At 35.7% G+C, this 24,428-nt stretch overlaps 1 protein-coding gene across 6 annotated transcripts; it reads left to right on the top strand.

Moving 5' to 3' along the window:
* Positions 1-874: 874 nt before the first annotated feature.
* Positions 875-24,300, top strand: LOC113045326 (ATP-dependent 6-phosphofructokinase, platelet type-like). 6 transcript variants are annotated; one of them, XM_026205642.1, is made up of 23 exons: positions 878-1,193; positions 3,243-3,316; positions 3,647-3,724; positions 5,081-5,270; positions 5,362-5,527; positions 5,738-5,782; positions 5,868-5,976; positions 7,080-7,175; positions 8,747-8,839; positions 8,938-9,063; positions 9,575-9,639; positions 9,777-9,846; positions 10,568-10,714; positions 11,748-11,818; positions 11,916-12,003; positions 13,149-13,301; positions 15,710-15,862; positions 18,612-18,776; positions 19,647-19,708; positions 19,805-19,916; positions 19,994-20,093; positions 21,069-21,174; positions 23,614-24,300. In XM_026205642.1, exons 1-23 carry the CDS (start codon positions 1,109-1,111, stop codon positions 23,759-23,761), a joined length of 2,502 nt encoding a protein of 833 aa, XP_026061427.1. In that variant the 5' UTR covers positions 878-1,108; the 3' UTR covers positions 23,762-24,300. The 6 variants fall into 6 exon arrangements, with proteins under 6 accessions (XP_026061433.1, XP_026061432.1, XP_026061427.1 ...); XM_026205648.1 differs by lacking the exons at positions 7,080-7,175; positions 15,710-15,862 and adding an exon at positions 6,907-7,002 and having other exon boundaries at positions 875-1,193; XM_026205647.1 differs by lacking the exons at positions 7,080-7,175; positions 13,149-13,301 and adding an exon at positions 6,907-7,002 and having other exon boundaries at positions 877-1,193.
* The last annotated feature ends 128 nt before the right edge of the window (positions 24,301-24,428 follow it).

A 24,428-nucleotide genomic window follows, 5' to 3' on the forward strand; every position in this document is an offset into this window, starting at 1 on the left:
TGAGTAAGTCAAAGCCCAGTTAGAAAGAATCAGTCTACAACCGTAAATGGTCATACAGAAGACCCGAGGCTACATTACATTCCAACACAGTAATGGAATGGAATCTCAAATGGTCATTACTGAGAGTTTTATAGACCTTCATTTTTTTTTTAAATCTCTGATTTTGAATCAGCCTAAGCAGGAAGTGAAAGCTCATTCATTCGAATAATTGTAGTCCTAAGGTGGAGAGCTCGTTTTGAAGTGATTTATTTGCTGCTTGTTGTTCCACAGTGACTAGATTTTTTTTGCAAAAACAATCTGAAGATTTTTCAACCTGTGCAAAGAAAATGTGAAAGATAAGTATGCCTGTTGGGCAAAATAAAATACTAAACTTGCACATTACAGTCAAATGTTTAATAGTTAATCAAGAGTGTTGATTATAGGTCTTGACGAGACAGCAAAACATGACAAAATAAGCAAACGTAGACTACACTTTAATTGGGAAATACAAAAAAGTTTCATAAATATTTTGGGCAATGTCCAACTGTCAATATATATGCATCCCACTTCAAAATAAAACGTTTTTAAGAAACAATTGTTTTTTGTTGACTCTGGATTAATAAAGTTGCTATTGTTTTTCTATAGATATTAGATTCTATTCCCAGGCCACACGTTTTGCCTGTTTGATTACCATGAACTAATTTCTCACTCATTCCATGAGTGAAACTACTTCCTTGTTGAAAGTAACTTTATCTGTTTTTCTACGTGCTGCGAGAACTATGAAAGAATATCGTGTTGCAGTGGGCTGGATCTTTAGTATGCTAATTGTATTATAACAACTCGAAATTTAATGAAAGCAAAGGACTCCCTTGTCACTCCTTAATCCCAACACCGGAAGTCTATTGGTCTGAATTCTTCCAGATGAGACGTGATCCGCGGGACTATTGCGTGTCGCTGCTGTCAATCCAGTACGGGGCGGTGGATCTGAGCCTACCGGACCGCGCACGTCCGACCCCGGAGGAGAAGTTGATCGGCGGAGCTTTTTATCCTCTCCAGCTTGCTTTGGATTGCTCTTACCTTACCCGAGAATTAAAGGCATTGCTCTGTTTTCAAAAACACCTGTGGAATAATGCAGGACACTAAAAAATTCATCGAGAACCTCTCTGGAGCAGGGAAGTCCATTGGCGTCCTGACAAGTGGTGGAGATGCTCAAGGTATTGCCTATTTTTATTTTAACAAACCGATTAGGATGTCAAGGGCGCTTGTTTACTAGTGCTCGCAGGGGCAGATTGACTTGTTTACAGCTTTAATCAGGACACATCTAAACGGAGCCGGTGCAACAGATATAAGAGAAAGGCGAAGCAGTTCCGGGGTTTAAACTGACGCTCAAATGACTTCATCACCACTTTTATAGCGATTCCGAAAGAAAACGGATTATTAGGAACACGTTTTGATATTTTAGAGATGAACCAAAAATTATAGATAATGTAATTAAAACAATTAAAGTTGCGCCTCTGAGAGTCTCGCACTCTGCGTCATGACAACGCGTAAACTGGGTGCGCTCGAGCGGCTTTCAACGCAACTGGTATTAAATATTTATGCAATTACCTGACGGTGCATTTACGGCATGTCATACATTTATTTTAGTCTAGTCATTTAGGGAACTATGCTAATTGAATGAAAATTAGTGAATGAAAACGATTCAAATTCCTCCAGATCGAACTATCTGTTGCGTTATCTGTTTGTGTCCCTTACTTGGTTTTCTGTGCATCTTTGTCACGATGAATCATCAATTTGGATCAAGGTGAGGAATGCGTTCGCGTGTCTACGTGATGACAGGCAAGTAGAGCGAGACTCCCGTGATGCCGTGATCACGTGGAAAAACCGACGGCATCCCAAGCGTGAGTATGCGCGGGTTAAAAGCCGGTTAATAGTTTCCGTTCGTTTGGCTGAATGCTCTTTTTAAAAGCGCATCTCCTGTCGGTCAGTTATTCTTTTGAACTCAAGAGAGCGCGTGAAGAGACGCATTGCGTTGTAATACAATGTCTGACTTCCTTCCTACATCTCAGTCAAAATAGACAAGTGTATTTTACTAAGCTGTTTGTTTACTCTTGAATGCACATGCGCTCGTGTCAGTGTTGCCGAATTGGGCTACTTTAAAAAGAGTTTCCATCTTTTACCTTTTTTTTTTGGTCCCGGCTTGGATCATGGCACTATGTTTCCTAGCAACGGTTTCCAGGCAGCAGCACCCATTTTATTTATTATTTTTTTGGCTAGTAGAAGTTATGAATGGACGGTTACTTAAACATTTAGTAGCCAAATTGGCTGATGAGTAAAAAAATAAATACAATAATAATAATAATAATAATAATAATATATATATATATATATATATATATATATATATATATATTAAAACGTTTTTGCAAAGACGTTTCAGGTTTATACAAATGTGATGTAAATGTAAAATCTTAAATGCATAAAAATTATTATATTTTTAGGAAACCCTAAAATAAATATTGTGGGGGGAAAAATAATTACATTGTAAATTACAGTATTTTTTTTATAATTGGTTGAGTTTAATAATTACAGTAGTTATGTAAATACTAATTTAAATATGCGGATGTGCCATTAATCATTGAAATATTTACTTAAATTCTCAGGGGTACTTCAAGGAGCCTATACAATTTAGTTCATTGGTTAAAGTTAAAAAACCCCTGGTGTAATCTATTAACATAAAAACTTTATGAGAATTCGCTATGATAATTCACTCAGCGATGACTCACCGGAACGCCTCTGATTGGACATTGCATTCATAATCCCAACAGAATCGTGTGTGATTGGTTATAAAGAAGTGCTGTACGAATGCGTCATCCAGCGACCGCAGATTTGAATTTAGCAGCTGATGATCTGCCGCACTGAACATTCTAATCACGCCGGTGTGATTCTATCAAATATAAAAAATATTATTAGGCTATTTTTTATCATTTGGAAGCTGCATTTAAAATCCACTTGGCTCAGAAATCTGAGAAAAATCACTTTGAATGGGCATGACGCCTCTGGTTATTCTGGACATAACCTCAAGGGAACAGATGCTTGATTGAGCTTGTCAGGTCATGGCAATAACGAACATACTGATCAGAGCCCACTTTCATATTTAACTTCTCAAATGTATGTGCTTATAGATTATATTTACACTGTTTGATGCCTTAAAATGTAAAAATCACCAGTCTTTCTTTCCCTTTCTGTATTTTGTCATGAAGGTATGAATGCTGCTGTGAGGGCAGTGGTCAGAATGGGAATCTACGTGGGAGCAAAAGTTTTTTTCATCCATGAGGTGATTTTTCATATTTTTAATTCCCAGGTCTACATCTTTAGAAATCCATAATAATAAAATAATGCATTTTATTTACAAGAATCTTCCACACCATCCAATGACACCTTAAAAGCACTATAAAATAAAGAAAAAATAATCATTTTAATTTAATTGTCTGAAATTTATTCAGAACATTGAAATCCGACAAGCAGTATTGTTTTTGTGGATATCAAGGGCCATGCTTGAAAGCCTGCGACAGATAAAAGGTTTCCATTCTGTGTTTGCCTTGGTAAAAAGGAAAATGAATTCAGTTGTTTATAATGATGTTATAATCAATGGTTGGCTCTTCAGGGCTACCAGGGGATGGTGGATGGAGGTGATAACATCAAAGAGGCATCATGGGAAAGTGTTTCCAGTATGTTACAAGTGGTAAGCAGTTTGCTATATTAAAGTCTCTTAAGCTTAAATAACACACAAAAATGAGCAAACATCGAGAAAACATATTGCAGGGTTGTTGATTCTCAGTAGAGGTCATAATTCTCCTATAGTTCTGAAGGAAAAACATTAGACAAAACAAACATTTAACTAGAGGTTCTGACAAAAAGTTAACTGCTTCAGACTAATTAAAATATGAATTGATTTAACATAATAATAAAAAATCTGCTGAATGAATAATTCAAAGACTCACTCATAAAGGCTGCATTTGTTAGTGAATTAATCTGTTTTTGAACAAATCGTTTGCATGAATGATTCAATGAAAATTTTTTTACAGTCAATTGTCGCCACCTATTGGGTTTTAGGTATAATTATTACTTAAAGAGATAATTCACCCCAAAATGAAAATTTGCTGTTAATTTTCTCACCCTCAGGCCGGTGACACACTGGCTGCGTGGCGTGAGCGCCGCGTGTCTGAAGCGTCCCAGAAGCGTCCCAGAAGCGTGGGGGATTCTGTGTCTTTACACACCAGAATCGTGCCTGACGCGGCGCTGGCGCGCTGCTGCTGTAGAGGGAGACGGTTGACAGACCAGGCTCATGTCTTCATTACAACAATATATACTTTTTTCTACACACCTACGCCTACTGATCAAGGACACCGTCAAAAGTATTGACGGCGAAATAGCCGCGTCTCACGTCTCACTGCGTCTCACGCAGGCGGTCTGTAAGCTCTAACCTGTTAACATGGGAGCTGAATTAAAAACCTACATGCCACGCGGCTGAGACGCTTGCGCCACGCATCCAGTGTGTCACCGGCATCAGGCTATCCAAGATGTAGGTGACAATCTTTCTTCAGTAGAACAGTACAGAAAGATTTTTAGCTGAAACTGTGGTCCTTGGTGATTAATAAAATGCAAGTCAGCAGATACCTGTTTTTGGGAAAGCACATCAGAGAACACACAAAATTAATTCCCATGGCTCCTGACAATATATTGAGGTCTTATGAAGCGAAACGATCAGTCTGTGCAAGGATCTGAAAATTATTTACTACATTATTACCTGTAATAAAATTCTCAGTAAACAGGAAAATATGCCCCCCCCCCCCCCGCAAACTGATTCTTTCAGTCAGTTTGTTTCAATGACCTGGTTCAGTTCACTTGTTAATGTAATCACGTAATAAGCAATTACATTATTAGCGCACTCAATAATTATGTGATAGTAGTGTTAAAGCATCAAATTACAAAAAAAAGATATTTATATATTTTATTTCTACTTTCATATTTTGACCAAAATAAAAAACTATTAATTATTACATATGAACTGTACTTTCTTTCTACTGTGTGTGTGCAGGGTGGCACTGTTATAGGCAGCGCCCGCTGTAAGGATTTTCGTACCCATGAGGGCCGCTTGCGTGCTGCTCTGAACTTGGTGCAGCGTGGCATCACTAACTTGTGTGTGATTGGTGGAGATGGCAGTTTGACCGGGGCTAATCTCTTCAGGGAGGAGTGGAGTGGACTCTTGGATGAGCTTGTCCAATCAGGTATTAGAGTGGCAGGGGCTTATACATGGGACGAGAAATTGAAATTTGTAACTGTACTGAATAGCATAATATTTTGCCATATTTCTCCCAGGTCAAATCAGTGAAGAGGCTGCCCAGACTCATTCTGCGTTGCATATCGTTGGGATGGTGGGCTCTATTGACAATGATTTCTGCGGGACAGATATGACCATTGGCACTGACTCAGCACTGCACAGGATCATAGAGGTAGTGGACGCTATAATGACCACGGCACAAAGGTACTGTATATACCAAAAATTACAATATACAGAAAATTCTAGTAAAATCAGCATATTTTGGTGGGCATAAGATACATTTTCAATCATGATTATTCCAACATTTTGACTAGTAATGTAAATGCAATTTGAATATCAAATCTAAAGTTTGTCATTAAAGATGACAAAATTTTTTTTTTATTATTATTATTATTCATTATTGTGTGTTTTTAGCCATCAAAGGACCTTTGTGCTGGAGGTCATGGGAAGACACTGTGGGTAAGACCCTCGACTATAAACACTCAAAGAGAAACATGCATGTACTTAAAAATCAGCATTAAACCATGTGTGTATGTGTGTGTAGGTATCTAGCATTAGTCAGTGCCCTTGCATGTGGAGCTGACTGGGTGCTGATTCCAGAAATGCCTCCCAAGGATGGCTGGGAGGAACAGATGTGTCATAAACTATCAGAGGTAACACTCACACACACACACACACACATAAACATGCACACAGAAGCCTACAGCTGTTCTCAAACCAACTCAAATATAGAGGTCATAACCTAATTACATTATTCAGATAGGTGACATTACTCTAGTGGTTTTTAAAACCAGTAAACAGCTATTTACAGTTACAGTGTAGCATGAACTAACATCACATCAGTGTTTTACTATTTGCTTTATATTGTGCATGGAGTCTTGCAACAGAGGAAGCCGAGGAAGTAATTAGCATATATTGGTTTTATTCAAAGCGACTTACAAATGAGGAGCTTCACATACAATTTGTCATCAGTTCCAGCAATATTTGTGGGATTTAAAGTGTAAGCTAGATTCACACACAAGTTAAAGCTGAAATGTAGAGAAAAAGAGAACTATATGAGAAAATTAAATGAGAGAATTGTATGAGAGGGAATTTTATATCTACACAAACTCTTTGTGCACTGATTTACATTCTCTTTTAGTAGCAAAAAACAAACATTTTATTAAATTATCTCAATGAATTTAATAACAAATAAACAAATGTTGTTAAGATTTGATTGGATTTTTAGTTTAATTTATAACTTAAGTTTGATGCTGTCACTAATCGATTTCTTTATTGTTCTTGTGGCAGAAAAATGCTCCTCTTTTCAACTGAATTATATAATCTGGTATTTAGAAATAGTTTAATAGCTTACAGCTTCATTGCAGTTAACTAGCTTGTAGTGTAGTAAACTTTTTTATTTTTTAAAGAATAGCTTGACAATACTACTCAAAATTAAAAATAGCTTGTGGTTTGGCTAGCTTCAGTCTCCCAAGCTGCCATGCACATGCATATGAACACAATCACACAACACACTCGTGCATACATGCCAGTGCACACACACACACACACCTTGTTTCAGTCCTCCAGTGTTTGTCCAGCAGAGCCGTTTGCGAGGTTCTCGTCTTAATATAATCATAGTGGCCGAGGGAGCCACAGACAGACACCGAAACCCCATCAGCTCTAATGCAGTGAAGGACGTGAGTATCTTCTGCCTGTTCTCACCAGTGTGTATGTGTGAATGGATGTGTGTGTGCATGCTTTTTTTCCCTTGTAGAATCGTGCTGATAAGAAACGGCTTAATATCATCATAGTCGCTGAAGGTGCAATAGACCAAAACAACAAGCCCATAACAACAGAACTTATAAAGGACGTGAGTAATGTACAGCTACAGCCTATACAGCACTTTTCTCTTACACTTAACAAATAAAAACGTGTTTTGGATTTGAGTTTTGGTAGAGATTGTATTTTTTTGTAAATGTGTGAGTTTCCAAATTGTACTTTCCCTTCGTTTACTGGATTGGTTGTAGTAGTTGTGACCAGGGGCCCGTTCTTCGTATGTCGCTTATTACATCCGAGATCAAATGACACATCCAAGATGATATCATCGTGCTAATCATGATCCGGCTAATTGGGTTCTTCGAACACACCTGTTGTGTATGATTAGTATCGCTGGATTGAGTTATCTTAGATAATTGTGCGTTCATGTGTTGTCTTAAAAGGGGATATGTATCGATACTCGAAACCATGATCAGCAGTGCAGCGATTGGCTGGTGGCAAGACGGCAATGTAACGACGTCATATAATTTAAAATGACACCCGACGAAAAACTTGACAAATTTCTGGACTTTTATAAGGAAACAGCCAAGCAAACAAAACGACATGTTATAATAGATACATGAAACAGATAATAGATACATGCTTTTATTTTATTCGAATTTTTTTCATGATTCCCAATTATTTAGATTCACAATTTATAATAGTTGTGCAGTCTTTACCTTTTTATTTCAATGTAGAAATTATCTATTCATTTCATTTTATGTTTGGACAGATTTGTTACGTGACAGCATTAATGAAAGTTTCTTAAGGGTCAATATCATGTTATCTGCATCTCCTGCACTCCATCAAGCCACTCTTATAAAAGCAGTCATCACTCAAAATAATGCACGACTCTATTATCTGTATAGCATGTGTGTACGACTCTAATACAATTATGAAGTATCAGTATCAGTTCTGGTTGAAAAGAAGCGATCTAATCCTGTTTAAATGAAATAAGCCTGCTCCAGAGCAGGTTCAAGCTTACGGACCTGTTGCTATGACAGCAGGTTCCGGATGAGCTTCTAAGAACAAAATGATCCAAGATCACGCCAAATCGTCAACAATCAAATCCAGCTAACTGAGTTAGCGACGTAAGAAGAACAGGCCCCAGCATGTTATTATTATTATTTATTTTTTTAAGTTTCTCTTACAGCAGTTAGGTCTGTGGTTATGTTAGCTGAACTTGCCTTTAATATCCCCCTTAGAAATACAGCTTTCTTATGCATGTGTGTTTTTAATTTGGGGTTGGGCTTCTATGTTCAGTCCAAAATTAATAATAGATCCATCTACACTACCTTTTTTGTTTTTATTCTCATTTGTATTTCATAAATCAATACTTTTATTTAGCAAGGATGCTTTAAATTGATAAAAAATGATGGTAAAGACATTTATATTGTTACAAAAAAGAAAAATATTTCACAATATAACTGTTTTTACTGTATTTTTAATTAAATAAATTCAGAATAAGTGATTATGTGAAAATTACATAATCGTTCCGACCCCAAACATTTGTACAGTGGTGTAGATAGGCCATTCATCTTTTAATTTCACGATCTTGCTGGATCTGTTTGAGAAACATCTGTATTTGATTTGAAGTGAAGATTGTGTGTTGACTCTCTATTGCAGCTGGTGGTGCGCTGTTTGGGGTTTGACACGCGGGTCACCATTCTGGGTCACGTCCAGAGAGGAGGAACACCCTCTGCCTTTGACCGGATTTTGGTATGGTCCTGACTGAATAAATAACAACTTTGATTGAATTGAATTGAAAAAAAACCTTTAGACATGGTGTACTCATTCTCTTCCCTTTTCCTCCGTAGGCGAGTCGTATGGGTGTAGAAGCCGTGCTGGCCCTGTTAGAAGTCTCTCCTGGTACTCCAGCATGTGTGGTGTCTCTGTGTGGGAACCAGGCGGTCAGACTCCCTCTGATGGAGTGCGTTCAGATGGTGAGAAAGGAACTCAGCTAATGGCAGTCTTTTGGGTTTTAATGTTTATAGTGAAGCTCAGCTCTTAGTCTTGGAGCCTGGCCTAGTGGTTAGTTCACATGAGTTCTTGTTTCCTGTCATCTTTACACAGCTGAATCAGTAAGAGAAGTAAATAAAAAAGTTATTTCAGAGAATTGTCCTTATGACGTAAAACATATAACACATAAATCTAGCCCATGCAAATATTTATGTTTATTTATGTCCGATACATGTTTGGGTATATGTGTCATGTACATGTTTATCCATCCCAAAACTGGTCAACACGTTTATATCAAGTAAATATAAAAGATATGTGTGTATCTATAATATGATGGACTGGCCCCCTCAAAGTCTGGACCCCATTGAGCAAATTTGGGGCGATTTGGAAAATAAATTGGACAGATGTATCGTACATTCAAAAGAAAGTTGCAGAAGGCATGGGATAACATTAGTGTTGACGTTCTCAGGAAAAATATTGTTTGTCATCTTGCAGACACAAGAGGTTCAGAAGGCCATGGATGAAAAGCGATTTGAAGAAGCTGTAAAACTGCGCGGGAGGTAAACCACAAAAATCATCATTTTACAGAGTAGATGTCAGTGTCAAAAGTAAAACAGTTCTTCTTAGTTTTTGTGCCTTTAACACAACAGAAAATGTCTGAATGACTTTTTGGAACCATTTTCTTTGTAAATATTAGAAGTTTCGAAAACAACCTGAACACTTACAAGCTCCTGTCCCATCGCAAAAGGAATGCTGAACTTCCACGTGTAAGTGATAATGACTTTCATCTTATTATTATTAATAATATTGTAAATAACATATCTCCTCTGACTCAGCCTATTTCTGTGACACTGACAGCTCAATATGTTTATTTCTTTTATTTTGCGGGGATGAGGATGGATCACAGGAAGGACGTGTATGTACATGGAATTTACAAATAGAATAGAGTAGAAAAGAATGGAAGAACTGAATGCTTTTTCATCTGATAGATACCTGAAGTTCCTTTTACTATTTTTTCCTTAGTGAGCATTTGATTGATTTGTTCAAGTATAAAATATACTATATATTTTTCTCAAGTATAACAAATAATAATATATTGTTTTACTTCAGTGGATGTTTAGATTGTGATTTTTTTTTAAATGAAAGATCAAAGGGATAAACAATGTAGATTTATTTTCATACCATTATTTCCTGATATTTACCTTTGTGAGTGTAGGAAGAAAGACTGAATCATCTTTGTACACAGTCATGATGTTTTCTGCAGTAATTTACTCACAGTCACTCAAATGCAGCTTAATCCAGGATTTTGTGCTGTGTTTCTGTTGTGTAGCAGATTATACTCCAAATCGTTCTGCTCTATTAACCATTCGAGGTCATGTGACCCACTCTGAGACACAGGCCTGACTTCACGAATGAGAGGACTCAAGGGATTGATTGTGTGTTCAGATGTGTTTATGTTGTGTGATAATGCGCTCTTCTCTTCTCTAGAGCTCATTTAACGTGGCTGTGTTGAATGTTGGCGCTCCTGCAGCTGGTATGAATGCAGCCGTGCGTTCGGCCGTCAGGGTCGGGATCACCGAAGGCCACACTGTGTTTGCTGTTAGTGATGGATTTGAAGGCTTCTCTAAGGGACAGGTAATGCAACTCATACTGGTGTTAACTGGTGTTTTGTTAACTATGGGCATTTTTATGTTGATGATGTTTTGTCATTTATTTTTTAGCACTTTTCTTTTACTTTTTTAAGTAGATACTAATAGATAATGATAGTTGTTCTTCTTCTCCCAGACACAGACTTTACATTTTAAACATGAATATCCATCATAGAAATATTATAGAATTCTTTTTTTTTTTAAATATATGATATGATAATCCAAAATGAAGAGAGAAATAATTCTAAACTATTTCAAAAGTGTGTTTTTTTTTTTTTTTTTTTTTTTTTTTACAAATATTGCATTGTTGTGCCATTATTTCCATCACAACCAACAACATTACCTCTAATAAAAGTTTTTTGAGAATCAAGGTAAAATCAGCATAATCAAAACTTATGATAAATATCACTTGAGAACAGAATAGATTATTTTTTATATTATAATCATTTGTTGTGCAAAATTTCCAATCAAGTTCTAATTTCATATTGTCAAATTATGTAAAGAGTTAGCCAGATTAGCCCTAGCAAGATGAAGGAATCTGACGTTTTATTATAAAATAAATGATTTATTTATTTATTATCTGCAATATGATTTAAGATGTGGTGGAAATGCCATTACATTTTCACAAATAATTTTGCAAAGAATCTGGTCGCATCACCAGTCTATGAAACACTACAAGTCTGCATATGGATGTGTGTATGTAAAGCAATCCCTTCCCAAATAAGATAAAGAGTTATGATTACAGTAAGCCCATTATTCCATCCCACAATCCCCTGCTGCATTGTGCTCAGCCATAATTAACCTAATGTAGCGTTACACATTTGTTCTATTCTATTTTATTATTTGCCATTTAAATGCATGTTTTAAATGCATTTTATTGCTTATTTGGACAATTATATTTGATTGTATGTGTTTCCAGTCATTTCGCAGAGTTTCTCTGTTGCTTAGTGTAACAGATGAAGAAAGACAGGAGTTAAAGCAAATGTCCATCCCATATGTGCTGCTCCTTTCTCTCTCAGATAAAAGAATTCAAGTGGGGTGATGTTGGGGGCTGGACAGGCCAGGGCGGGTCCCTGCTAGGGACAAAAAGGTAAGATTATATTTCTAACGGCCTATTGTCAATAAAAAAAAAACACTGGTATGCATGTATAGGATTTGTTTCTGGTATCCTGAAATATCATTTTCAGAACTCTCCCAGCAAAACACATTGATAAAATTGCAGAACAGATGAGGATTCACAACATCAACGCTTTACTGGTTATTGGAGGTTTTGAGGTATGTAATATAATGTTTACAGTATTTACACAAAATATGCTTTAAAGTAAAACATTTTTGTAACATATTTTGTTGCATATTAATCAGTAAATAAGATTTTGATTCTATGACATTGAAGTTTCTAATAAAAAATATGTCGAGTCAACTTCTTTTCCCAGCATTTTTTGTTAGGATGACATAATGTTTGTTTAAAAAAGCAAATTTTTTTTATAAAATAGTTATTTACAGGTGAAAAACAACAAATGTATGTTTTTTTTATTCCAACATGAGACAAAATATCACATTGTTTTAGATTATATGTTTATTTATTTAAAAATAAATAATTTAAAGTAAAATCTAACAGTAGATAAAAACTTCACAACATACACTACTATTAAAAAATTGGGGTCAGTAAGATTTTTTTATGAAGAAATGTATTATTTTATTTGACAAGAGTTCATTAAATTGATCAAAATTGACAGTAAAGATAATGTTTCAAAGATTTCAAAATAAATGTGTGTCAAAAAAGTTTAGCCTTTTTTTTTTTTAAACATTATATTTGAACATCCCAAGACACATTTCTGATTATTACCAATGCTGACTTTGAGTCCACAATCAGCAGAGAGAATGATTTCTGAAGGATCATGTGACGCTGAAGACTGGAGTAATGATGCTGGACATTCAACTTTGTTTCACATTAATAAATTATATTTTAAGATATTCAAGATATTAAATTCAAGTAGAAAACAGTTATTTTAAATTGTAATAATATATCACAATATTACGCTTTTTTTTTACTGTATTTATCAAATAAATGCATCCTTGGTGACCATAAAAGACTAAATTTATAAAAATGTAAAAAAATCTTAGAGACTCCAAACTTTTAAACTGTAGTGTAAAACATCTTAAAGTTCAATTCAAGTTTATTTGTATAGCGCTTTTTACCATACAAATCATTACAAAGCAACTTTACAGAAAATTAAGTTTCTACAATATTTAAAGTCTTAAGGTGCCAGAATACACACAGCAAGTAAAAATTCGGAATTAATACTTACAGTATCTTCCTACCTACAGTATCATAGTGGGCATGGCTCTCTTCCTCTCCCCTTTCTTAACATTATCCATAATTCTGGCCAGTGACCCATAAGTCCTTGCTGTGACCGCAGGCATATTTGGGGCTGTTGGAGCTGCAAGCAGCTCGTTCTAAACACGCAGAGCTTTGTGTTCCAATGGTGATGGTCCCAGCCACTGTGTCCAACAATATCCCCGGCTCAGACCTGAGTATCGGGGCAGACACAGCCCTCAACGCCATCACAGACGTAAGACAGCACACACTCGTGTCAGAGAGTGTGTGTGTGTGTGTGTAGGGGGTGGTGGGCATGTGTATCTGTTCTGTCAGTGAGATACACTGATAGGTCAGGGCTAATGATTGCCAACCTCCCAGACAGGAAACACACAAGGTCAGACTAAAAATACTTGAATGTTAAACAACACTTTCTGGGTTGCAAGAGAAAACCTCATGGAAATTTGGTTTTTAGATACAATGCAAAGCATAGAAAGTGTGGTGGAGTGGTAGATTTCTGTTTGCTAGGGTGAGGTAGAGCTGCATTTGGAGGCTGAGACAGAGCTGTTTAACGGGTAAACAGGTAAACTTGAGCTTGGTCGTATTAAGCATGTTTACATGTACATAGACTATACATTTACAATAATTTATCTGGCTGACTATGCAAACACACTCTTAAAATTAAAGCTTCTTTTATTGGCATCTAAAATTCATGGAACCTTTCCATGGCACTGAAGGTTATTTATAATGGAAAAAGTTGTTTAGATTTTTAAAATGTTCTTCACAGTAAGAAAAAATTCTTCTTTTAAAAACAGTTCAAAGATAGATTTTTTTTTCTTTAGGGAACCCAAAATGGGTCTTCAGTAACATGGTTGCGAAAAGCCCACTTCGAAACCAACAAAGCCAACGAATATGTTGTTAGGGTTTCATTTTTAGGCTGGTCTGTCTGTACTTGTCAGTGTCAAAATGATTGAAATGGGCAATCAATTCAAAGAAGGCAGCAAAACACTTCAGTTGTAACAATGAAAGAGTGTGTTTTGTTAGTAGCTAAACATTTCATATTTGACAACTGTTTTAAACTCAGTAACAAAAAGCACAAATAGCAAAAAAAAAAAAAAACCAGTAATATCCAGTGATGCAAAATACTTGACTTTTTCTTCAGATTTCATTATTTGTATTAAAAAAACAAACAAACAAACAAAAAAGAAGAGGAAAGAAACACTAATAAAGCCATATTGGCATAGTGTATGTGTGCATATTTTAAAATAAAAATATAATTTGCAAATAATTCTGATTGATTGCAATGAATTCTAATTATTTTACTGTTTTTCCTATACTTTTTCTTAATTCCCTTTAAATTCTTTAAATTAATAAAAATGATTATTTAAATAAAAAGATCATGACTTATTTGGTTTGGCCCACCCCAATGCTCATGGTTATGGTTTATATTAATACTGGAATAGTTAAATAAATTTTGTGCATCTCTTCTGTCTTTCAGATCATGCACACAAAATTGAGGCTAATTGTAAAAACCAATAAACATGCATATATGCATTTATTAAAATTAAATTAAATAAAAAATATGTCAGGATGAGATATCCGTGTGTGATGGTGAGGTTGGGGATCACTGCAGCCTGACTGAATCAGTGTGTCTGGAGATGAACGCATGTGGTCACACAGCACAACCTGTCGCCCAGTCTCACACTTAACTCTGGAACTGTGTTTTGTGTGTGTTTATATTGCAGGCCTGGTCCAACACAATGTGTTTATCATCACTACAGCACAATCACCTTGAGATCCAAATTATAATAACAATAATAATTATTACATTGCATTTTAAGTTTGATTATAATGCATGCGATGTGAAAACATTATCATTTAGTTTATAAAAGATTTATTATTAAACTATTGTAACATGAATTTATTATTAATCTTTATATATATATATATATATATATATGTATATGTATATATATATATATATATATATGTATATGTATGTATATATGTGTGTATGTGTGTGTGTGTTAATTAAAGAGCATTGGGAATCGAGTTTGACAGTAAATAACATCACTAACAACTAAAACCATTTGATCGCTAAAGTAACATATTAATGTTGTTGTGGAACAACCTTTCATTTTTTGGGTTTCACCAGTAATAAATAATTACATGCTTTAGTCCTTAATGCTCAATAACATTTTAATGTCTTTGTACAGCATTTGTGTCAAACTGATGATTGCTTGCATTAATATCTCAGTTGGGATCCATGCAATGTATTCTGTCCATAGACATTAAGTTGTTAATAACAAATCAAATCAAATGGAAGTGCAACTAACTGCATGCTGTTTTGGGCCAGGCCTGATGTCTTGTGTGTTTCTGTCTGCATGTGTGTGTTTTGTTGTGCTGTTTAGGGTCTGGTTGTGCAGGTGTGTTCAGTCGGTCACACTTTTCGAGGCTTTCTGCTATCTAAATAACTTCCCTCCATCACTATTTAGCTAATGCCATGCCCACGTCACGAGTTGGAGCTCCCTCTGTTGGTCAAATATATGTTGGTCTTGATCAGACAGGAAACACATTTAACCCTCAGAAAGGACAGCATATTCCGTCCTAATTAGTGTACACTAGTAAGTGAGCAGTCATCCTAATGCATGTGCACTGCTGCAGGCCTTTGAGAGTTTGCTGCAGCTGGTGGATGCCCGCAGCAGGTATGAGGAGTTCTGCGTGCCCATGTGCATGCTGCCCGCAACCATCAGTAATAATGTGTCCGGCACTGACCTCAGCATTGGCGCTGACACCTCCCTCAATGCCATAGTGGAGGTAAGACGCACCACCCTCAGCCAGAAGGACAGATGTTACGATAGTGATCAGCAGAGTGGAAATGGAAAGAGAATTTGTCAGGCTGTATCTTTAAAGGTGCATAGTCATTTTTGGTTAAAGAAATAGTTGAACAAAAAATGAAAATGTACTGAAAATGTATTTACCTTCAGGATATCTAAGATATAGATGAGTTTGTTTGTTCATCAGAACAGATTTGGAGAAATTTAGCATTACATCACTTGCTCACCAATGGATCCTCTGCAGTGAATGGGTGCCATGAGTCCAAACAGCTGATAAAAGCATCACAGTAATGCACAAGTAATCCACATGTCCAACAATTAATGTCTTGCGGATTATTGAAATGTTTTTATCAACTGTTTGGACTCAAATTTTGATGGCACCTATTCACTGCAGAGGGTCCACTGGTGAGAAAGTAATTATATGCAAAATCTCTCCAAATCTGTTCTGATGAACAAATACACTCTTGAAATGGCCTGAGGGTGAGTACATTTTAGGAAATGTTCAGTTTTGGGTGAACTATTCCTTAGAGACAATATTCTTGTATTTTATCAGGACACCTACTGTTTTGGATTGACACAAAAATCACACACAGAAAAAAACATACATGCTCATGAGTACCATAACTTCTCCATTTCAAAGACATTTTTGACATGCATAATTTATTCAGAGATGAAGTGAACAATGGTAGGTGGTTTACTGTGATAAAGTAAAGTATTTGGCTGGTCATGTGATTGGCTTTTAGGTACAGTAAAATGAGAAATATCACTTTAAATGCATTTTTTGTAATTATATATATATATTTATTTATTTTTTACAATTGAATCAACTTAGTGCACCTTTACATTTTTACAATAATACCTGGTTATGAGGAATGCATACAGAATATTTTTCCAGGTTTCTTTTTTTTTTTTTCTGTCCTCACATAAATATCTGGCCATGAAATATTAAGCTTACATTATCTGAGGTTAAATAACATAGAAAACCATTTTTGTCGACTACAGGAAAAATATCTATGCTGACCTGAAGCGTTTGTATATTTCCTTAAATTGCATGGCAAACATTTATTATCCCAAAAAAGGAACTGCGGCTAAACATTTATGAGTTGAAACCACATGCATGTTCTCTGTTGTTGTGAACTATATAGTGCCTTGTGTTTGCATGTGATGGCTTGCACACAGGTCCAAAATTAACATTCAACTAATGCCAAATGTGAGTTAAAAGTGCAACATTATACAATGTGTGAGCTGAGTTAATAATAGTTTGAGTAATTCCTGAACTCACTCTATAACCTTTGTGACAAAAATCTGCTAAAACATAAAATCCACAGTTGAAATGTTACATAAAGTATATTAAATTATTTAAAGGGGGGGTGAAATGCTCGTTTTCACTCAATATCCTGTTAATCTTGAGTACCTATAGAGTAGTACTGCATCCTTCATAACTCCAAAAAGTCTTTAGTTTTATTATATTCATAAGAGAAAGATAGTCTCTACCGATTTTTTCCGGAAAAACACGAGCGTCTGTAGGCGTGACGTGTGGGCGGAGCTAAAGAATCACGAGAGCCAGTAGGCTTTTGCGCTGATAACGTTTGGAAGTGGTGACATTACCCGAGGACAAAACCAACCAAAACAAACCATTGCTAACAGTCAGATTCAGCGTATATTTATGAAATTTAACAAGAGCAGCAGCAACAACAGCGGCTCTATGTGGTATGTACTGAAACTGTATATATATTTGCTTAGCGGTTTTGGAAAATGATTAAGTTCCACTTTGTCGTTGTTTTTTTTTTTTTTTTAAGCTGTACATGTGGAAAGTGCAGTTTGATGACAACATCGCATGTTGTTTACTTGATGTGCTTACGCGCCGATAGCTAAGTTAACAACAAAGAGATATTTGAAGCCGTTTCACTCACCGCATGCGGTTCCAACACACGATTGTGACCCTTTTTCGTTGGGACTGCATTATCCTTAAGAAATAAACGATGTGCAAATCCGTCGTCAAACTGGGCCTTGTGAACAAGCATCTTCGAAATGCAGGGAACAAACAAAAACACTTGCACAACTCCGTTGATGCTCTGTAAAAATAAACTCCATCCACTGGTCCCTTAATGCTGTTTCTCTTTTGGTAATCTGTGCAGGGTTGTCTTGCCCTGGCAACCAAAAACACACTCCTTTTGTGACATTTCGCGACGCTCTTGCTTTGATCAGTGAAATGTCTGTGCTCTCAGTGCTCTGCTATACTGGAGCGTGCGCTCTTCCGGCAGACGTGCCCTCAGGACCCATATAAGGAAATTCCGCTCCATCTAACGTCACACAGACCCATACTCGAAAAAAACTTTCCGAAACTTGTGACAAACCGGAAGTAGTATTTTTGGAACAGAAATACTCCTTCAATCATACAACTTAATTTTTGAAACTGTGTCCATGTTTAGCATGGGAATCCAACTCTTTAACAGTGTAAAAAACTCAGTATGCATGAAATAGCATTTCACCCCCCCTTTAATAAAATATCATTTATTGGACATGAAATATGATTGAATCAAAAATGTTTTCAATGCTTTTTGTATTTACCCAGCATTGGCCAGTTAATTTTGGACCATGCTTTATGCTTGTGTTATACTACAGTAGTATTCTGTATGTCTGAATGTTTACGTTTATGTGTCAGAACTGCACTGGCTTGTGCATGTGCGTGAGTGTGATAATTATTTAACTATAAAACTGTGTGTCAGACATGTGATCGTATAAAGCAGTCGGCCAGCGGAACCAAGCGTCGTGTGTTCATCATTGAGACGATGGGCGGTTACTGTGGTTACCTGGCAACAGTGGGTGGGCTGGCGTCTGGAGCGGATGCAGCCTACATCTATGAAGAGCCATTTGACATCCGAGACCTGCAGGTGAGAGACACTCTACTTTACTAATATATATATATATATATATATATATATATACACAAAATAATATAACTTAAACTAATGTTTGCAAATGTATTACCCATTATTTGCATTGAACATTTGCATTGTACACATAGGTGTTATGTTTGAAATATAAAATAGCAGTTTTTGCTCACCAAGGCTGCATTTATTTGAATTAAAAATATAGTAAAAATGGTTATATTATGAAATATTATTACCATTTAAAATAACATTTTGTCTATTTGAATATATTTTAAAATGTAATTTATTTCTGTGGTGCAAAGCTGAATTTTCCGCTTCATTACTCCAGTATTGAGTGTCACATGATTTTTCACAAATCATTCTTGCTGATTTGCTGCTCAAGAAACATTTTTTATTTTTTACCAATGTTGAAGTCAAGTCAAGCTGCTTCATATTTTTGTGGAAACCATGATACATATTTTTCTGGATTCTTTGATCAATAGAGAGTTCAAAATTACAGCATTTATTTGAAATAGAAATCTGTTATAACAAAGTCTTTACTGTCACTTTTGATAAATTTGCTGAATAAGTATTTATTTGCATTTATTTACTTATTTATTTAGGAAAATCCTACATGTGTGTCTAGTTAATATTCAATTATGAACATACAGTAGCCAAAGCCAAATCAATTCTGATTCTTAATAGTTCAGGGTCAAAGGTCAAGTCTGTCCCTTTCTGCCAGACACAGGCATTACAGTGTACCCTTCTTCACGTCCTCTGTCTGCTCTGTCCCACACGCAGGCAGGAATATTTAGCAGAGTGTACTATTTAAGGAAAGAGAGAGAGAACATCAGCATCATACCGAGTTTTTATGAGTGCTCTATTTTTCAGTCCAACGTCGAACATTTAACTGAGAAGATGAAGACCAGCATCCAGAGAGGTTTAGTGCTCAGGTATGATCTAGCTCTCTTACATACAGCATTAATACACGGGATTCATGTATCATGTAGATGTTGAAGTATGATGGTCTGTGTGCCTGTATTTTACAGGAATGAGAACTCCAGTGAGAACTACACCACTGACTTCATCTACCAGCTGTACAGTGAAGAGGGCAAAGGAGTCTTTGACTGCAGGAAGAACGTCTTGGGACACATGCAGCAGGTACAAACACACACACATTTGCATACACACAGACATTTGCATACATGGGATCAGAATATTGTTTTTCTGCTGTGTAGGGTGGTGCTCCTTCCCCATTTGACAGGAACTTTGGCACCAAGATCGCAGCTAAAGCCATGCAGTGGATCTCCAAGAAACTCAAAGAGTTTTACCGAGAAGGTAAAGAGAAATCACCCCTGCAGAGATGCAGTCTAAGATTGTGTGAAGTCAGAACTGACTTCTGCTGCACTGCTGCAGGAAATTAAATTATGATCATCTTTTCACATTTCTGCACCACATACATTTATATAATTCTGTAACTAAGAATTATATAAATACTATATACATATAAATTATTTATATATATATATATATATATATATATATATATATATATATATTAGTAGTAGTAAGAGGATTGTCATTTTCATGAGCAAAAATGTTTGTACCTCTGTGTTAATCTGTTAATAATAGTAATGATAATACATTTTACTGTATTTTTGTTATATGTATGTTTAAAAAAATATTTTTTTACATGGTGTGTGTATAATACAATTAATAATAATTTAATAATAAATTAAATACATTAATATTTGTATTTTTTTGTAAATATATTTTATTACAAATTTATACATTAAGAAATATAATCTATTAAGAATTATTTATTAAAGGTGCACTAAGCGATTTTTGCCAAATTATGTTGATATTTGAAAGCACCAGGACCACGCACTTATTTTGAAATCTCCACCCCACTTGTACGTATACAACCATGGCAACGACAACTGCGGTAACAAAAGAAGATGACAAAAATTGAGCACTCTCTTCTATCTATCTGTACAAGACACGCTCCCTTACTGCTCATTGGCTCTAAGTGTTTTTTTTGGGGCTCGTTCCGTGGTCAAAAGTGTTTTTCAAAAATCACTTAGTGCACCTTTAATATGAGAAATGTTTGGTCTTCACTGTCACACAGTGTTGTTTTGTTTTGCTCTTTGTATTTTGCTTTCCTTGGTTGGCTCAGGTGAAGGTAAGTAATTTGAATATCAAAATGATATTGTTTGAGTTCACTTGATGCTCAGTGTTATTATGCTTATATCTTTGGTCACTTTGCGCTGCTTGTAGACTTTGTGCAGTACCATATTTTTGTGCGTTTTGTAGGCCGTGTGTTTGCGAACACAGAGGATTCTGCGTGTTTGTTGGGGATGCGGCGCAGGGCCCTGGTCTTCCAGCCTGTCATACAGCTGAAGGACGAGACAGACTTTGTGTAAGACTTCACAAAACTGATTCTATTATCTTATTAAAATGATGTCGTAATATTTGTTTCCGAGGCTACTCTTAAAGAATTATATTTTGAAACATTTTACTTTTTTGGTAACACTATACTTAAAAAGCCTTTATGTACAGTATTGTTCAAAATAATAGCAGTACAATGTGACTAACCAGAATAATCAAGGTTTTTCGTATATTTTTTTATTGCTACGTGGCAAACAAGTTACCAGTAGGTTCAGTAGATTCTCAGAAAACAAATGAGACCCAGCATTCATGATATGCACGCTCTTAAGGCTGTGCAATTGGGCAATTAGTTGAATTAGTTGAAAGGGGTGTGTTCAAAAAAATAGCAGTGTGGCATTCAATCACTGAGGTCATCAATTTTGTGAAGAAACAGGTGTGAATCAGGTGGCCCCTATTTAAGGATGAAGCCAACACTTGTTGAACATGCATTTGAAAGCTGAGGAAAATGGGTCGTTCAAGACATTGTTCAGAAGAACAGCGTACTTTGATTAAAAAGTTGATTAGAGAGGGGAAAACCTATAAAGAGGTGCAAAAAATGATAGGCTGTTCAGCTAAAATGATCTCCAATGCCTTAAAATGGAGAGCAAAACCAGAGAGACGTGGAAGAAAACGGAAGACAACCATCAAAATGGATAGAAGAATAACCAGAATGGCAAAGGCTCAGCCAATGATCACCTCCAGGATGATCAAAGACAGTCTGGAGTTACCTGTAAGTACTGTGACAGTTAGAAGACGTCTGTGTGAAGCTAATCTATTTTCAAGAATCCCCCGCAAAGTCCCTCTGTTAAAAAAAAGGCATGTGCAGAAGAGGTTACAATTTGCCAAAGAACACATCAACTGGCCTAAAGAGAAATGGAGGAACATTTTGTGGACTGATGAGAGTAAAATTGTTCTTTTTGGGTCCAAGGGCCACAGGCAGTTTGTGAGACGACCCCCAAACTCTGAATTCAAGCCACAGTACACAGTGAAGACAGTGAAGCATGGAGGTGCAAGCATCATGATATGGGCATGTTTCTCCTACTATGGTGTTGGGCCTATTTATCGCATACCAGGGATCATGGATCAGTTTGCATATGTTAAAATACTTGAAGAGGTCATGTTGCCCTATGCTGAAGAGGACATGCCCTTGAAATGGTTGTTTCAACAAGACAATGACCCAAAACACACTAGTAAACGGGCAAAGTCTTGGTTCCAAACCAACAAAATTAATGTTATGGAGTGGCCAGCCCAATCTCCAGACCTTAATCCAATTGAGAACTTGTGGGGTGATATCAAAAATGCTGTTTCTGAAGCAAAACCAAGAAATGTGAATGAATTGTGGAATGTTGTTAAAGAATCATGGAGTGGAATAACAGCTGAGAGGTGCCACAAGTTGGTTGACTCCATGCCACACAGATGTCAAGCAGTTTTAAAAAACTGTGGTCATACAACTAAATATTAGTTTAGTGATTCACAGGATTGCTAAATCCCAGAAAAAAAAAAATGTTTGTACAAAATAGTTTTGAGTTTGTACAGTCAAAGGTAGACACTGCTATTTTTTTGAACACACCCCTTTCAACTAATTGCCCAATTGCACAGCCTTAAGAGCGTGCATATCATGAATGCTGGGTCTTGTTTGTTTTCTGACAATCTACTGAACCTACTGGTAACTTGTTTGCCACGTAGCAATAAAAAATATACTAAAAACCTTGATTATTCTGGTTAGTCACATTGTACTGCTATTATTTTGAACAAAACTGTATAACACGTTTTTCAAGTATTTATAATGTACAAAGTAATGCATAATATCTTATCTTTATATATAGAATTGTAACCCAAGTTCAAATGTATTATAATTTTAATGCGTTATACTTAGTTTCTACAGGCGTAACATTGAATAGATTAGTATAATAATATAATTGTTGTTATAATTATTCTAAAGATCATGCAATGCATTATAAGGTGTATTACACTGCATTCAAATTACTCTTATAATACATTATCAGTAAGTTTTAAGTGTTACTTTTCCTCAGTAATCTATTAGTATTGTAATTTTAGTTGTACAATAAAATAATATTACTTTCTTAAATACTAATAAAGTATATATTTTTTATTTTATAGTGAAATATATCAACTATAATATTACATTGCTTAATGTTTTGTGTATTATTATTATTATTGTCAAATTGATGCACAAATCACTAAATTGGCTAAATTCTGTAGCCCTAAAAACAAGATAATCAAAAGCATTTTTTAATGTATTATAAAAGTGTAAGTTTGTAGTTACTTTAATTATAATAAATGGTCTGGGTGGACTTGAGGAGTTGTGTCTATGTATTAATTATACATTCCTTTTAACTCAATAGAGCAATACAAACATTTAAAAATTTGAAATTCCTTAAACCCGACATTGTTCATGTTTTACTTCCAGTCACAGGATCCCGAAGGAACAGTGGTGGCTCCGCCTGCGTCCGCTCATGAAGATTCTGGCCAAGTACAAAACCAGCTACGACGTGTCCGATTCAGGCCAGCTTGAACACATCGTCCGTCTGAGAGCTAAAGACAACTCTGCCATTTAAAACCAGCAGGCAGCCACATGTGAAACCAAGTTGTCTTGCAAGTAAAAATTTATTTATTATAGGTAAAGACTCGTGATTCCATAGTCTTGACCTGAACACACACTCATATACAGTATATGTAAAGCAGTTCACATTAAACTGTAATCATAGATGTACAGCCACAAGATCCTAAAATATAGTAGCTGTGTGTTGTGATTGACAATCCATAAGCTCATGCGATTAGCTGATCATCCCTTTTAAATGGGGCCAAGTGGTATATTTTGTGAATATGCAAGATTTCCATATTTATATTTATTCTAATAGAGCTTATTTTCATTGAATATGGAGCTATCATGAATGCTTCACTGGCCTAAAGTGATGTTTCATAACTGCACCTTGTTTTAGTTGATTGGAGTCTGAAGGAGTATTCCAAACTGCTGTTCTGTGTTGTTTGGTAGTGCAGGCATTTGTACTAAAGCAGACTTTGTGTTTGTGTGTTAGTTATGATGTACGTGTGTGTATACACTAACAATGCTGCATAAACTCCCTTTAGAATGTAACTGGTGTGGTTTGTTTCATTTATTAACCATTGGGCATCAATTTTAAAAAGTTACTCAAAAGTAATTAGAGGACAAAAATGTAAGTGTCAAAAAAATAAAAAAAAGTCATTACATTTTGAAACTTAGAA

Source organism: Carassius auratus, chromosome 27 (genome assembly GCF_003368295.1).
Source record: "Carassius auratus strain Wakin chromosome 27, ASM336829v1, whole genome shotgun sequence".
In the NCBI taxonomy this organism is placed as follows: domain Eukaryota; kingdom Metazoa; phylum Chordata; class Actinopteri; order Cypriniformes; family Cyprinidae; genus Carassius; species Carassius auratus.

Coding starts and splice junctions, on each gene's coding strand:
- LOC113045326 (XM_026205642.1), top strand. CDS start 1,109: ATGCAGGACACTAAAAAATTCATCGAGAACCTCTCTGGAGCAGGGAAG. Junction 5,783..5,867: donor GTCATGGGAAGACACTGTGG/GTAAGACCCTCG, acceptor ATGTGTGTGTAG/GTATCTAGCATTAGTCAGTG. Junction 19,709..19,804: donor CAGAGAGGTTTAGTGCTCAG/GTATGATCTAGC, acceptor TGTATTTTACAG/GAATGAGAACTCCAGTGAGA.